The sequence below is a fragment of the Bombina bombina genome, chromosome 2 (assembly GCF_027579735.1).
Source record: "Bombina bombina isolate aBomBom1 chromosome 2, aBomBom1.pri, whole genome shotgun sequence".
NCBI lineage: Eukaryota > Metazoa > Chordata > Amphibia > Anura > Bombinatoridae > Bombina > Bombina bombina.
The window spans coordinates 716,611,198-716,626,884 of NC_069500.1; the positions used below are offsets into that span (position 1 = coordinate 716,611,198).

General features: G+C 39.7%; 1 protein-coding gene across 1 annotated transcript in view; it reads left to right on the top strand.

Annotated features, from left to right (window-relative positions):
- The window catches only part of PAX5 (paired box 5), a 328,473-nt gene that overhangs the window by 65,584 nt on the left and 247,202 nt on the right, over positions 1-15,687 (top strand). Inside the window, 1 exon segment of the mRNA XM_053700643.1 lies at positions 3,714-3,842. Within this exon segment, the coding sequence (XP_053556618.1) occupies positions 3,714-3,842 (129 nt within the window).

The window sequence follows — 15,687 nt, forward strand, 5'->3', positions numbered from 1 at the left end:
GGGCGATGTCATCTTCCAAGCGGGTCTTGAATCTTCCTTCCGCCGCCGCGGAACATCCTTCTTCAACGACGGACTACGACGAATGAAGGCTCCTTTAAGGGACCGTCATCCAAGATGGCGTCCCCTCAATTCCGATTGGCTGATAGGATTCTATCAGCCAATCGGAATTAAGGTAGGAAAAATCTGATTGGCTGATTCCATCAGCCAATCAGATTCAAGTTCAATCCGATTGGCTGATCCAATCAGCCAATCAGATAGAGCTCGCATTCTATTGGCTGATCGGAACAGCCCAATAGAATGCAAGCTCAATCTGATTGGCTGATTGGATCAGCCAATCGGATTTAACTTGAATCTGATTGGCTGATGGAATCAGCCAATCAGATTTTTCCTACCTTAATTCCGATTGGCTGATAGAATCCTATCAGCCAATCGGAATTGAGGGGGACGCCATCTTGGATGACGTCCCTTAAAGGAGCCTTCATTCGTCGTAGTCCGTCGGTGAAGAAGGATGTTCCGCGGCGGCGGAAGGAAGATTCAAGACCCGGCTTGGAAGATGACATCGCCCGGATCGAAGACTTCTTCAGCGCCGCCTGGATGATGACTTCATCGGATGGAAGATTTCTTCAGCGCCCCTTGGATGATCACTTCTGCCAGTCCGGATGTCCACTTGGGTTCCATCGCTGCTCGGCTGAGTGAAGACGACTCAAGGTAGGATGATCTTCAGGGGATTAGTGTTAGGTTTTTGTAAGGGGGGTTTGGGTTAGATTAGGGGTATGTGGGTGGTGGGTTTTAATATTGGGGGGGTTGTATTTTTCATTTACAGGCAAAAGAGCTGAACTTTTGGGGGCATGCCCCCACAAATGGCCCTTTTAAGGGCTGGTAAGGTAAACGAGCGTTGAACTTTATTTAATTTACAATAGGGTAGGGCATTTTTTTTATTTTGGGGGGGTTTGTTATTTTATTAGGGGGCTTAGATTAGGTGTAAGTAGCTTAAAATTGTTGTAATATTTTTAAAATGTTTGTAACTTATTTTTTTATTTTCTGTAACTTAGCTTTTTTATTTTTTGTACTTTAGTTAGTTTATGTAATTGTATTTAATTGTAGTTATTTGTAGGTAGTTTATTTAATTAATTTAATGATAGTGTAGTATTAGGTTTAATTGTAACTTAGGTTAGGATTTATTTTACAGGTAATTTTGTATTTCTTTTAGCTAGGTAGTTATTAAATAGTTACTAACTATTTAATAACTATTCTAACTAGCTAAAATAAATACAAAGTTACCTGTAAAATAAATATAAATCCTAAGATAGCTACAATATAATTATTATTTATATTGTAGCTATATTAGGGTTTATTTTACAGGTAAGTATTTAGTTTTAAATAGGAATAATGTATTAAAGTATAGTGTAGTGTTAGGTGTAATTGTAACTTAGGTTAGGATTTATTTTACAGGTAAATTTCTCTTTATTTTAGCTAGGTAAGCTATTAAATAGTTAATAACTATTTAATAGCTATTGTACCTAGTTAAAATAAATTGAAAGGTACCTGTAAAATAAAAAATAAATCCTAAGATAGCTACAATATAATTATTATTTATATTGTAGCTATATTAGGGTTTATTTTAAAGGTAAGTATTTAGTTTTAAATAGGATTAACTTAGTTCATAATATAAATATTATTTAGATTTATTTAATTAATATTTAAGTTAGGGGGGCGTTAGGGTTAGTGTTAGACTTAGGTTTAGGGGTTAATAAATTTATTACAGTGGCGGCGTCGTAGTGGGGGGCAGGATAGGGGTTAATAAATTTATTATAGGTGGCGACGGTGGTAGGGGGGGGCAGGATAGGGGTTAATAGGTTTATATAGGTTGCGGCGGGTTCAGGGGAGCGGCGGTTTTAGGGGTTAATAATTTTATTATAGAGGGCGACGGTATAGGGGGGGCAGGATAGGGGGTTACCAGGTAATATTGTAGGTGGCGGTGGGCTCCGGGAGCGGTGGTTTAGGGGTTAATACATTTATAAGAGTTGCCGGCAGGGTCTAGGAGCGGCGGTTTAGGGGTTAATACATTTATAAGAGTTGCGGCAGGGTCTAGGAGCGGCGGTTTAGGGGTTAATACATTTATAAGAGTTACGGCAGGGGTCTAGGAGCGGCGGTTTAGGGGTTAATACATTTATAAGAGTTGCGGCAGAGTCTAGAGCGGCGGTTTAGGGGGTTAATACATTTATAAGAGTTGCGGCAGGGTCTAGGAGCGGCGGTTTAGGGGTTAGTAACTTTATTTAGTTGCGGGAGGCTCCGGGGGCGCCGGTATAGGGATAGAACAGTGTAGTTTAGTGTGGGTGCTTAGTGACAGGCTAGCAATAAAGCTGGGAAAAAGCCGAAGAGCAGCGAGATCGGATGAGTGATAACTGTCACAGTCCGCTGCTCATCGCCCCGTGGCTTTTTGACAGCTTTATTTGATAACTTAGGCGAACGTATTCAAGGTCCGCGGCGGCGAAGGTAGGCGAGCTTAGGCGGACGTATTGGGCCGGCGAAGCCAGAAAAGTAGACGGCTTGATAACTACCCCCCAATGTCTCTTGGAGAATTATTTGATTTCTGCTTTCCTTTACCAAAAAGGTTTTATGGATAATGTTTGCTTTGTAAACTAATAGGGCTTACATTTAGCATACAAAACATTTGAGACCATAGTATTATATCATGACTTAAAGGGATATAAACCCCAAAATGTTTCTTTCATGATTCAGATAAAGAAAGCATTTTTAAACAACTTTCTAATTTACTTCTATCATCAATTTTTCTGTGTTCCATTTGTATCTTTTGTTGAAAAGCAGGGACATAAGCTTAGGAGCCGAGCCATTTCTGGAGCACTATATGGCAGCAGTTTTGCAAGAATGTTATCCATTAGCAAGAGCCATATAGTGCTCCAGATGTCTACCTAGGTATCTCTTCAACACAGAATATCATGGAAACAAAGCAAATTTGATAACAGAAGTAAATTGGAAAGTTTTTAAAATTGCTTTGTCTGAATCACAAAAGATTTTTTTTGTTTTCATATCCCTTTAATACAGAGAAAAAAATATCTTCCAAAATTTAGTAACATTTAATGATTATTTGTTACTTTAAAGGGACAGTCTACAATAGAATTGTTATTGTTTTAAAAGATAGATAATCCCTTTATTACCCATTCCCCAGTTTTGCATAACTAACACAGTTATATTAATATACTTTTAACCTCTGTGATTATCTTGTATCTAAGCCTCTGCAAACTGCCCCTTTATTTCAGTTCTTTTGACAGATGTGCAGTTTAGCCAATCAGTACCTGCTCCCAGATAACTTCATGTGCACGAGCACAGTGTTATCTATATGAAATACGTGAACTAACACCCTCTAGTGGTGAACAACTGTTAAAATGCGTTCTGAAAAGAGGTGGCCTTCAAGGTCTAAGAAATTAGCATATGAACCTTCTAGGTTAAGCTTTCAACTAAGAATACCAAGAAAACAAAGCAAAATTGGTGATAAAAGTAAATTGGAAAATTGTTTTAAATTACATGCTCTATCTGAATCATGAAAGTTTATTTTGGCCTAGACTGTCCCTTTAAACATGCATCAGTTTGTAATCCATTTTAACATTATTCTTATAATTTCAATAGATTTAAACTGTCCTAAGTATTCCTTTGAAATAACCTAGGATGTATTTTTTCTATACCTTACATAGCTTCTACAGGATCAGTGACTCAGGTCTCCTCAGTAAGTACAGACTCTGCAGGATCCTCTTACTCAATTAGTGGAATTCTGGGAATTACATCATCTAATGCTGAGACCAACAAACGCAAAAGAGATGAAGGTAATATCTACCTTTTGTATTATATTTAAACAGCTGTTTACTTTCAAAGTACTGATCTTAAAATGCAGACAAATGTGTTAATGGCATCTCCAGCATCAACAGCTCTTGAACTTCTGCACATATATATATATAAAACATAATTTATGCTTACCTGATAAATTCCTTTCTTCTGTTGTGTGATCAGTCCACGGGTCATCATTACTTCTGGGATATTAACTGCTCCCCAACAGGAAGTGCAAGAGGATTCACCCAGCAGAGTTGCTATATAGCTCCTCCCCTCTACGTCACCTCCCAGTCATTCGACCAAAGACCAACGAGAAAGGAGAAGCCAAGGGGGTAAGTGGTGACTGAATTATAATTTAAAAAATATGTACCTGCCTTAAAAACAGGGCGGGCCGTGGACTGATCACACAACAGAAGAAAGGAATTTATCAGGTAAGCATAAATTATGTTTCTTCTGTTATGTGTGATCAGTCCACGGGTCATCATTACTTCTGGGATACCAATACCAAAGCAAAAAGTACACGGATGACGGGAGGGATAGGCAGGCTCATTATACAGAAGGAACCACTGCCTGAAGAACCTTTCTCCCAAAAATAGCCTCCGAAGAAGCAAAAGTGTCAAATTTGTAAAATTTGGAAAAAGTATGAAGCGAAGACCAAGTTGCAGCCTTGCAAATCTGTTCAACAGAGGCCTCATTCTTAAGGCCCAAGTGGAAGCCACAGCTCTAGTGGAATGAGCTGTAATTTTCTTCAGGAGGCTGCTGTCCAGCAGTCTCATAGGCTAAACGTATTATGCTACTAAGCCAAAAAGAGAGAGAGGTAGCAGAAGCTTTTTGACCTCTCCTCTGTCCAGAATAAACGACAAACAGGGAAGAAGTTTGGCGAAAATCTTTAGTTGCCTGCAAGGTAGAACTTGAGGGCACGAACTACATCCAGATGTGTAGAAGACGTTCCTTCTTTGAAGAAGGATTTGGACACAAGGATGGAACAACAATCTCTTGATTGATATTCCTGTTAGATACAACCTTAGGTAAGAACCCAGGTTTAGTACGCAGAACTACCTTGTCTGAGTGAAAGATCAGATAAGGAGAATCACAATGTAGGGCTGATAACTCAGAGACTCTTCGAGCCGAGGAAATAGCCATTAAAAATAGAACTTTCCAAGATAACAATTTTATATCAATGGAATGAAGGGGTTCAAACGGAACACCCTGTAAAACGTAAGAACTAAGTTTAAACTCCATGGCGGAGCAACAGTTTTAAAACACAGGCTTGATCCTAGCTAAAGCCTGACAAAAGGCCTGGATGTCTGAATTTTCTGACAGACGCCTGTGTAACAAGATGGACAGAGCTGAAATCTGTCCCTTTAATGAGCTAGCCGATAAACCTTTTCTAACCTTCTTGTAGAAAAGACAATATCCTAGGAATCCTAACCTTACTCCAGGAGTAATCTTTGGATTCACACCAGTATAGGTATTTACGCCATATTTTATGGTAAATCTTTCTGGTAATAGGCTTCCTAGCCTGGTATCAGGGGTATCAATAACCGACTCAGAAAAACCACGTTTTGATAAAATCAAGCGTTCAATTTCCAAGCAGTCAGCTTCAGAGAAGTTAGACTTTGATGTTGAATGGACCCTGAATCAGAAGGGTCCTGTCTTAGAGGTAGAGACCAAGGCGGACAGGATGACATGTCCACTAGATCTGCATACCAAGTCCTGCACGGCCATGCAGGCGCTATTAGAATCACTGATGCTCTCTCCTGTTTGATTTTGGCAATCAATCGAGGAAGCAGCGGGAAGGGTGGAAACACATAAGCCATCCTGAAGTTCCAAGGTGCTGTCAAAGCATCTATCAGAACCGCTCCCGGATCCCTGGATCTGGATCCGTAGCGAGGAAGTTTTGGCGTTCTGGGCGAGACGCCATGAGATCTATCTCTGGTTTGCCCCAACGTCGAAGTATTTGGGCAAAGACCTCCGGATGAAGTTCCCACTCCCCCGGATGAAGAGTCTGGCGACTCAAGAAATCCGCCTCCCAGTTCTCCACTCCCGGGATGTGGATTGCTGACAGGTGGCAAGAGTGAGACTCTGCCCAGCGAATTATCTTTGATACTTCTATCATTGCTAGGGAGCTTCTTGTCCCTCCCTGATGGTTGATGTAAGCTACAGTCGTGATGTTGTCCGACTGAAACCTGATGAACCCCCGAGTCTTTAACTGGGGCCAAGCTAGAAGGGCATTGAGAACTGCTCTCAATTCCAGAATGTTTATTGGCAGGAGACTTTCCTCCTGACTCCATGTCCCTGAGCCTTCAGAGAATTCCAGACAGCGCCCCAACCTAGAAGGCTGGCGTCTGTTGTTACAATTGTCCCAGTCCGGCCTGCTGAACGGCATTCCCCCTGGACAGAGTTGGCCGAGAAAGCCACCATAGAAGAGAGTTTCTGGTCTCTTGATCCAGATTTCAGTTGTGGGGGACAAATCTGAGTAATCCCCATTCCACTGACTCAGCATGCACAATTGCAGCGGTCTGAGATGTAGGCGTGCAAAGGGTACTATGTCCATTGCTGCTACCATTAAGCCGATCACCTCCATGCATTGAAGCTAGCTGACGGGAGTTGAATGGAATGAAGGACACGGGCATGTATTTAGAAGCTTTGTTAATCTGGTCTTCTGGTCAGAATAAATCTTCATTTCTACAGAATCTATAAGAGTCCCCAAGAAAGGAACTCTTGTGAGAGGCAAGAGAGAACTCTTCTTTTCGTTCACTTTCCATCCATGCGACCTTAGAAATGCCAGAACTAACTCTGTATGAGACTTGGCAGTTTGAAAGCTTGAAGCTTGTATCAGAATGTCGTCTAGGTACGGAGCTACCGAAATTCCCTCGGCGGTCTCAGAACCGCTAGAAGGGCACCCAGAACCTTTGTGAAGATTCTTGGAGCCGTAGCCAATCCGAAAGGAAGGGCTACAAACTGGTAATGCCTGTCTAAGAAGGCAAACCTTAGATAACCGGTAATGATCTTTGTGAATCGGTATGTGAAGGTAAGCATCCTTTAAAATCCACTGAGGTCATGTACTGACCCTTTTGGATCATGGGTAAGATTGTCCGAATAGTTTCCATTTTGAACGATGAACTCTTAGGAATTTGTTTAGGATCTTTAAATCCAAGATTGGGCCTGAAAGTTCCCATCTTTTTTGGGAACCACAAACAGGTTTTGAGTAAAACCCTTGTCCTTGTTCCGACCGCGGAACGATTGGATCACTCCCATTAATAATAAGATCTGTACACAGCGTAGAAACGCGTCTTTCTTTATTTGGTTTTGTTGACAACCTTGACAGATGAATCTCCCTCTTGGGGGAGATAATTTGAAGTCTAGAAGGTATCCCTGAGATATGATCTCTAGCGCCCAGGGATCCTGGACATCTCTTGCCCAAGCCTGGGTCTAAGAGAGAGAGGTCTGCCCCCCACTAGATCCGGTCCTGGATCGGGGGCCCTCGGATTCATGCTGTCTTAGGGGCAGCAGCAGGTTTTCTGGCCTGCTTGCCCTTATTCCAGGACTGGTAGGTTTCCAGCCTTGTCTGTAACGAGCAACAGCTCCTTCCTGTTTTGGTGCAGTGGAAGTTGATGCTGCACCTGCTTTGAAATTCTGAAAAGGGACGAAAATTAGACTGTCTAGCTTAGCTTTGGCTTTGTCTTGAGGTAGAGCGTGGCCCTTACCTCCTGTAATGTCAGCGATAATTTCTTTCAAACCGGGCCCAAATAAAGTTGCCCCTTGAAAGGTATATTAATTATTTTGGACTTAGAGATGTTACATCAGCCGACCAGGATTTTAGCCACAGCGCCCTACGTGCCTGAATTGGCGAATCCTGAATTCTTAGCCGTAAGTTTGGTTAAATGTACTACGGCCTCCGAAATGAATGAATTAGCTAGTTTAAGGACTCTAAGCCTGTCCGTAATGTCCGTCCAGCGTAGCGGAACTAAGGTTCTCTTCCAGAGACTCAATCCAAAATGCTGCCGCAGCCGTAATCGGCGCGATGCAAGCAAGGTGGTTGCAATATAAAACCTTGTTGAACAAACATTTTTCTTAGGGTAACCCTCTAATTTTTTTATCCATAGGATCTGAAAAAGCACAGCTATCCTCCACCGGGATAGTGGTGCGCTTAGCTAAAGTAGAAACTGCTCCCTCCACCTTAGGGGACCGTTTGCCATAAGTCCCGTGTGGTGGCGTCTATTGGAAACATCTTTCTAAATATTGGAGGGGGTGAGAACGGCACACCGGGTCTATCCCACTCCTTAGTTAACAATTTCAGTTAATCTCTTAGGTATAGGAAAAACGTCAGTACTCGCCGGGTACCGCAAAAGTATTTATCCAACCTACACATTTTCTCTGGTATTGCAACAGTGTTACAATCGTTAAGAGCCGCTAAGACCTCCCCTAGTATACACGGAGGTTTCCAATTTAAATTTAAAATTTGAAATATCTGAATCCAATCTGCTTTGGATCAGAACCGTCACCTACAGAATGAAGCTCTCCGTCCTCATGCTCTGCAAGCTGTGACGCAGTATCAGACATGGCCCTAGAATTATCAGCGCACTCTGTTCTCACCCCAGAGTGATCACGCTTGCCTCTTAGTTCTGGTACTTTAGCCAAAACTTCAGTCATAACAGTAGCCATATCTTGTAATGTTATCTGTAATGGCTGCCCAGATGTACTAGGCGCCATAATATCACGCACCTCCCGGGCGGGAGACGCAGGTACTGACACGTGAGGCGATTAGAACGGCATAACTCTCCCCTCGCTGTTTGGTGAAATTTGTTCAATTTGTACAGATTGGCTTTTATTTAAAGTAGCATCAATACAGTTATTACATAAATTTCTATTGGGGCTCCACCTTGGCATTGGAACAAATGACACAGGTATCTTCCTCTGAATCAGACATGTTTAACACACTAGCAATAACATGCAACTTGGTTACAATCTTATTTAACAAAAACGTACTGTGCCTCAAAGAAGCACTAAACGATTAAATGACAGTTGAAAATAATGAACTGAAAAAACAGTTATAGCATCACTCTTTAAAAACAACACACTTGTTAGCAAAGGTTTGTTCCCATTAGTAAAGTAATACTATTAAATTTTAAACATAAAAATCACAGAGCAACGTTTTAAAAACACAGTCACTACATAAGTCTCAAGCTCTGCTGAGAGAATCTACCTCCCTTCAAAGAAATTTGAAGACCCCTGAGTTCTGTTAGAGATGAACCGGATCATGCAGAAAATACAAGAGTAACTGACTGGAAATTTTTGATGCGTAGCAAAGAGCGCCAAAAACGGCCCCTCCCCCTCACACACAGCAGTGAGAGAGAAACGAAACTGTCATAATCAAAACAAGCAAACTGCCAGTGGAAAAATAATGCCCAAATAATTATTCACCTCAGACCTCAGAAATGCAAACGATTCTACATTTCCAGCAAAAACGTTTAACATGAATTAGATACCTATTAAAAGGTTTAATGTACTTTTACAGAGTAATTCCGGTGAAATACCATCCCCAGAATACTGAAGTGTAGAGTATACATACATGTCATTATAACGGATTGGCAGGATTTTCTCATCAATTCCATTCAGAAAAATAAAAACTGCTACATACCTCAATGCAGATTCAACTGCCCGCTGTCCCTGATCTGAAGCTTTTACCTCCCTCAGATGGCCGGAGAAACAGCAATATGATCTTAACTACTCCGGTTTAAAATCATAAGAAAAACTCTGGTAGATTCTTCTTCAAACTCTGCCAGAGAAGTTATAACACGCTCCGCGTGCTATTGTAAAATATCAAACTTTTGATTGAAGTTATAAAAACTAAGTATAATCACCATAGTCCTCTCACACCTCCTATCTAGTCTTTGGGTGCAAGAGAATGACTGGGGGTGACGTAGAGGGGAGGAGCTATATAGCAACTCTGCTGGTGTGAATCCTCTTGCACTTCCTGTAGGGGAGCAGATAATATCCCAGAAGTAATGATGACCCGTGGACTGATCACACATAACAGAAGAAATATATATATATATTGTATATATATAATATATAATATTATATATATATATTTATCTACCTCATCTGGTGTGGCTATTCCACTTAAATAGCTCTTACTATAAAATAATAATGCTCAGCTTTTTGCATGCATTGGAAAATATAACGCATATTACTAGTTGAAAGTAAACGTGTGATTGCAAGAGCGATATCGCATTTTATGCACATTGGGTTTAGCGTGACTGAAACCCTTGCTTAAAGGTTAGTGCGTTAAAAAAAAGTGGCACTAAACACAACATAAATACATTTAAAAGTACAGTTACACTCATCTAAACATTACCGTGATAAAAATTATTCACCTTAATAATTAAAAGAAAAAAAAAGGTTATAATGGTTCAAAGGTCTACGGTATAGGACAAGGTATTTGACTGCAAAGGGCTATAATGTATATATACATACATTATATATTTGTGTAGGTTTTATATATACAGTATATAATGTGTGTGGGTGCGCACATATTATTATGTGTTTTACTGTATATTTACTGTACATATTTAACATTCCCAGGTTCTTCACATACATGATAATGTAATTTTTATTGTCAATACATATTTCTATATTATCTAAATATAACTATTACCTGTATATCTATTCCTATAGACATATAGGTATAGATATCTATTTTACATTAACATTATACAATATATATTTAACTCCTTTCAGTGCTAACGACGGGTTTGAGCCGCGCAGAGTTTCTCACTCAGGTGCTAACGACAGCTCAGTAGCCGTCGCTAGCACTCTACCAATTTGAGGGAGATCTGGGGGCTCACACCCACTCCTACCCCGGCGATCGGAGCCTGTATAGTGACAGGCATTGCCGGGGGGCTTCACGTTTTGCGTGATGACAACATGCGCAATGACATGATGATGTCACCGCACAACTTTATTTAAAATAGACAATGACAAGAATAGAGAAAGGGGGCATGCTACTTAGACAGACCCCTCACAACCCACTGTTGGAAAGGTAATCGCCTAACCGTATCCAATAATGTAAGTATTGGGGATCTGTAAAAAAAACAAAAAAAAAAAACTAAATAATAAAAAAAAAACCTTACATCAGCTTAGAACCCAGGTGGGAAAGTGCTTAGCACTCAAGAGTTAATAATAAAAATTAACATTTCTATGTGAAGAAAATAGGATTGTAAATATGTGTACGTGTATCAGGATTTGCGATTTAGGTCATGGTGTCGGGTTAGCACACATGAAGAATTACTAATCTTACATTGCACTATTCAAATATTAAACATTTAAACAAAATTAATAATAATTATTAAAATTATTATAGATACTGATTTTTTTTAAATAATCCGTAGATTATTATATATATTTTTTACAATATCTATAATAATTTTTAATAATTATTATTAACATCTTTTAATATTTAATATTTCAATAACGCGCATATATAAATATGTATTTACAATAAAAATTACATAGTTCTGTATGAAAAGAACATTGAAATGTGAAATATTCATAACTCCTATCGGGGTATCACGTGAACGATAGATGTTAGTTTTTTGCTTCTACAATCTCCAGTGACTTCTACATGGAGCATACATTAACTCAATGGCGCAATTTGGTTTTACTCAAGCGCAATCTTTTTATTTTCAACTTGTAATATGCACTCAACCCGACACGTGCAAAAAAAAATAGTTCTATCAAAGTTTACGCTTGAGCGAAAGTTTTAAATAGCGTGCCACTTCTAATCTGGCCCAATATATTTAATCACTAATTGGAATTTAATGCACCAGTGTATTAGGCATAGTTTGTACTTTATCTGATTTATATACTTTATAGGGATTTATCAAATGCTCTGCATATGGTTTCTTTTTATATAAACCAGTATTTTACTAACATTACCTACTGCTATGGAGCTTTACTTGTCTAAATCGTATGAAAATAAATCATTGCAATTTTGTTTCAGTATATGTATATTTCACCTTGTGTGTTTGTGTCCTAACTGCATTATTGCATACTTCATCATTCATTCATGTTTGACTCTGTTAATTTACCACTGTGTCAGTCTTGTTGCAGATTTGTTAGCATAGCATACAACTTGCCTTGTGTCTCACTAATAATATCATTAATACTGTGATTGGATACTGTGATAGTACTGATTAGTGTCTTTGCTAGTACAATTTGCAGTGCTGTCAAACGAATGTGGAGAAGCAGTTTTTATTTATTGATATAACTCTAAAGAGAATGCAAAATTATTAAACCCCAATAAAGGCACAAGATGTTGCTGAGCACATTCAAGTGAATGCAACTGTAATAAAATTTGCACCATGGTGCTTTTACATTTTAAAAAAAGATCCAAAAAAGGCTTTAGACCATTACCCTTACATTTCATTATTAGTGAGATATGGTTTATTGGTCAGAAAATGACTTTAGAGGATTATAAAGTTTAATTGTCCATGTTGTGTGGTGGCAGTAATGAACTTGTGAATGAGTTTTAAACTCAAATCTTTAATTATTTTTCTGTTTGTAAGTGAGGAAGGACACATTTCTTTTATGTCTATATTAAATTTTTTTGCCTATATTTAAACAAATGTTATAATATAATAAGTATTTAATTGCTTTCAACATTATTTTCAAAGTAAGTAAAAGGGGGGTTGAGGGAAAAAGTTACTAGTAAGGAGAGAAAAGGTTACTAGTCCACTCAATGTTAAAAACAAAAACACATTTAAAGATATATTTATAAAGGTGTGGGCAGAGAAATTCTCAAATATTGAACCTGTCTGCCACCCATTAGCTTTTTCCATGCCCCATTTAAGTGCTGTACTCCAAACTTCTTGAATTTTGCCACCATTAGCCATCAGCTGCCCCCCACAAAAAACTGGAAGATATGTTGTTGACTTGGCACGATGGGAGGTAGGGTCACACAATACCCCACCCCAAAAGTTTTTTCTTGGCCCCTACTTTTGATCCCACTATTAGGGATGGGCAAATGTGTTGAAAGTACAATTCATTTGGTTGAATGGATAGTCCTGTGAACATTAGTTTTGGACAAATGAATGGCGATAAGGAAGAAAACCCTTTACAATTAATTAAACAAATGTTATTTCCAATTTTTTAATGTTACTTTTGTTTTTAAATGTTCATAATTAGATTGAATATTTACATTTGATTTAACAAATACTGATCAGAAGTTAAATAGTTCATGTGGTAGGAAATTTAGTAAATCAATACATAATAAATAAAACAGATTTAATTTTTTTCTGTTTTAAATATTGCTTAATTCAAATATTACATTTAAAGAGAGCTTTAGAAATACTAATGCATTAAGCAAATGTTTGACTGTTGTACACATTTTCCAAATTCAAATGAACAAATGTGTTAAAATTCATTTCATTTTTTGATTGTTGCAAAACATTCACCAATACCTACCCACTATACATATTTTTCGCAACTGAGCAGTTATTTTAGCCCTTGGTTGCCAGCCACATACAAATACATAATTTTACTTCTTTGGCTGACTGTAACAAATGTAAACATGCTTTTATAGGTCTGGTAATAGACAAGGAGGTGGTGTAGATATTTTGCTTTCCTCTCATTGCACCTTTCAACAAATACATCCCATCTCTTCCCTCATATTTCCCTCATTCGAAACCCACATGATTCACTTATTCTCCCCTCTCTCTGTACGTGTTGCAGTCATATACCGACCCCCTGGCTCCTTAACTCAATTTCTAGATCACTTGGCTGCCTGGCTACCTTATTTCCTTTCCTCAGACAACCATGCCCTCATTCTTGGTGATTTTAACTTTAACATCCCTCTTGACAATCCCACTGCCTCATCTGTCACAATGGACTGATTCTCCCACTCACAAAGATGGTCACTCTCTTAACCTGATCTGTAGCTATCGATGCACTCTCTCAAACTTCACAAACTCCCCCTTTCCTCTTTCTGACCACCATCTCCTTACTTGCAACATATCACCCCTCCCTACAACTCTCCCTCCTTCTACTCCTCACACCAAACTTCACAGAAGCATTATGTCATTAGATCAGCAACAGCTTGAAAATTCCCTCAAACCTCTCCTCTCATCCTTCTCCTCCTTTTACTGCCCTGAACAATCTATCTGCCACTATAATTCCACCCTTATATCCGTCCTTGACAATCTCGCCCCTCTTACCATAGCTCGGAAATCACACACTTATCCTCAGCCCTGGCATATTCCTCTGACACGGTACCTACGCAGATGTTCCCGTACTGCTGAGCGACACTGGAGAAAATCTCGGAGTTCAGCTGATTTTCTTCATTACAAATTCATCTTGAACTCCTACTATTCTGCCCTTAATCTCCATAAGCAACACTACTTCTCTACTCTTATCTCTAATCTTTCTTCAAACCCAAAACGTCTGTTCTCCACTTTCAATACTCCTCCTCCACCCTCCCCCACCTCCTAATACAACTTCTCTGTCAGCTCAAGACTTTGCCAGCCACTTCAATAACAAAATCGACTACATCAGAAATGAAAATAGCTCTCAACATAATTCCATTCTCTCCCCCCCCTCAAAGGCTCTTATTCAACCACAACCCACATAACCTTAAACATAGCTCATTCTCCCCTGTTACTGAGAAAGAAGTTTCGGCACTTATACTGCGCTCTCACCTCACTACCTGTCCCCTTGACCCTATCCCCTCACAGCTACTCCCCTCCCTCTCTGCTACCCTTACACCTATACTAACACACATTTTCAACCTCTCCCTCAGCACCGGTATATTTCCCTCATCGCTGAAACATGCACTGGTCACACCTATCCTCAAAAAACCTTCCCTTTATCATACCTCCCCATCCAACTACCGCCCTATTTCCCTCCTCCCTCTTGCCTCAAAGCTTCTCGAAAAACTAGTATATGCATGCCTATCCCATTTCCTTACGTTAAACTCCCTTCTTGACCCACTGCAATCTCGATTTCGTCTCCATCATTCCACAGAGACAACTATTGTTAAGGTTACCAATGACCTACTTACAGCAAAATCAAAAGGCCACTTCTGCTTATCCTCCTTGATCTGTCCGCAGCCTTTGACACTGTTGATCACCCTTTTTTGCTCCAAACCTTCCAATCCTTCGGCATCTGTGACACAGCCCTTTCGTGGCTCTCTTCCTACCTGTCAAACCGTACCTTTAGTGTAGCATTCTCTGGGGCCTCCTCTGCCCTGTCACCACTTTCTGTCAGAGTACTGCAAGGCTCTGTCCTCAGTCCCCTTCTCTTCTCAATCTACACATCATCACTAGGTTCCCTAATAAAGTCCTATGGTTTCCAATATCATTTGTATGCCGACGACACCCAAATCTACTTCTCTGCACCAGACCTATCTCCTTCCTTGCTAACCCGTGTCACTAACTGTCTTTCTCACATCTCTTCCTGGATGTCCTCTCACTACCTCAAGCTAAATCTCTCCAAAACTGAGCTCCTCATTTTCCCCCCTTCTTCCAAAATCTCCACCCCCAATCTTTTTATAACTGTCGACAACTCCATCATTACCCCTACCCCGCATGCCTGATGTCTCAGGGTCATATTTGACTCAGATCTTTCTTTCACTCCTCACATTCAGTCCTTGGCTAAAGCCTGCCGCTTCCACCTTAAAAACATTTCTAAAATTAGACACTTCCTTACACAAGACACAACTAAGATTTTAATCCACTCTCTCATTCTTTCCCACCTCTATTATTGCAACTCTGTCCTCTCTGGTCTCCCCACCTGCTGCCTAGCTCCTTTGCAATCCATAATGAATGCCTCTGCCAGACT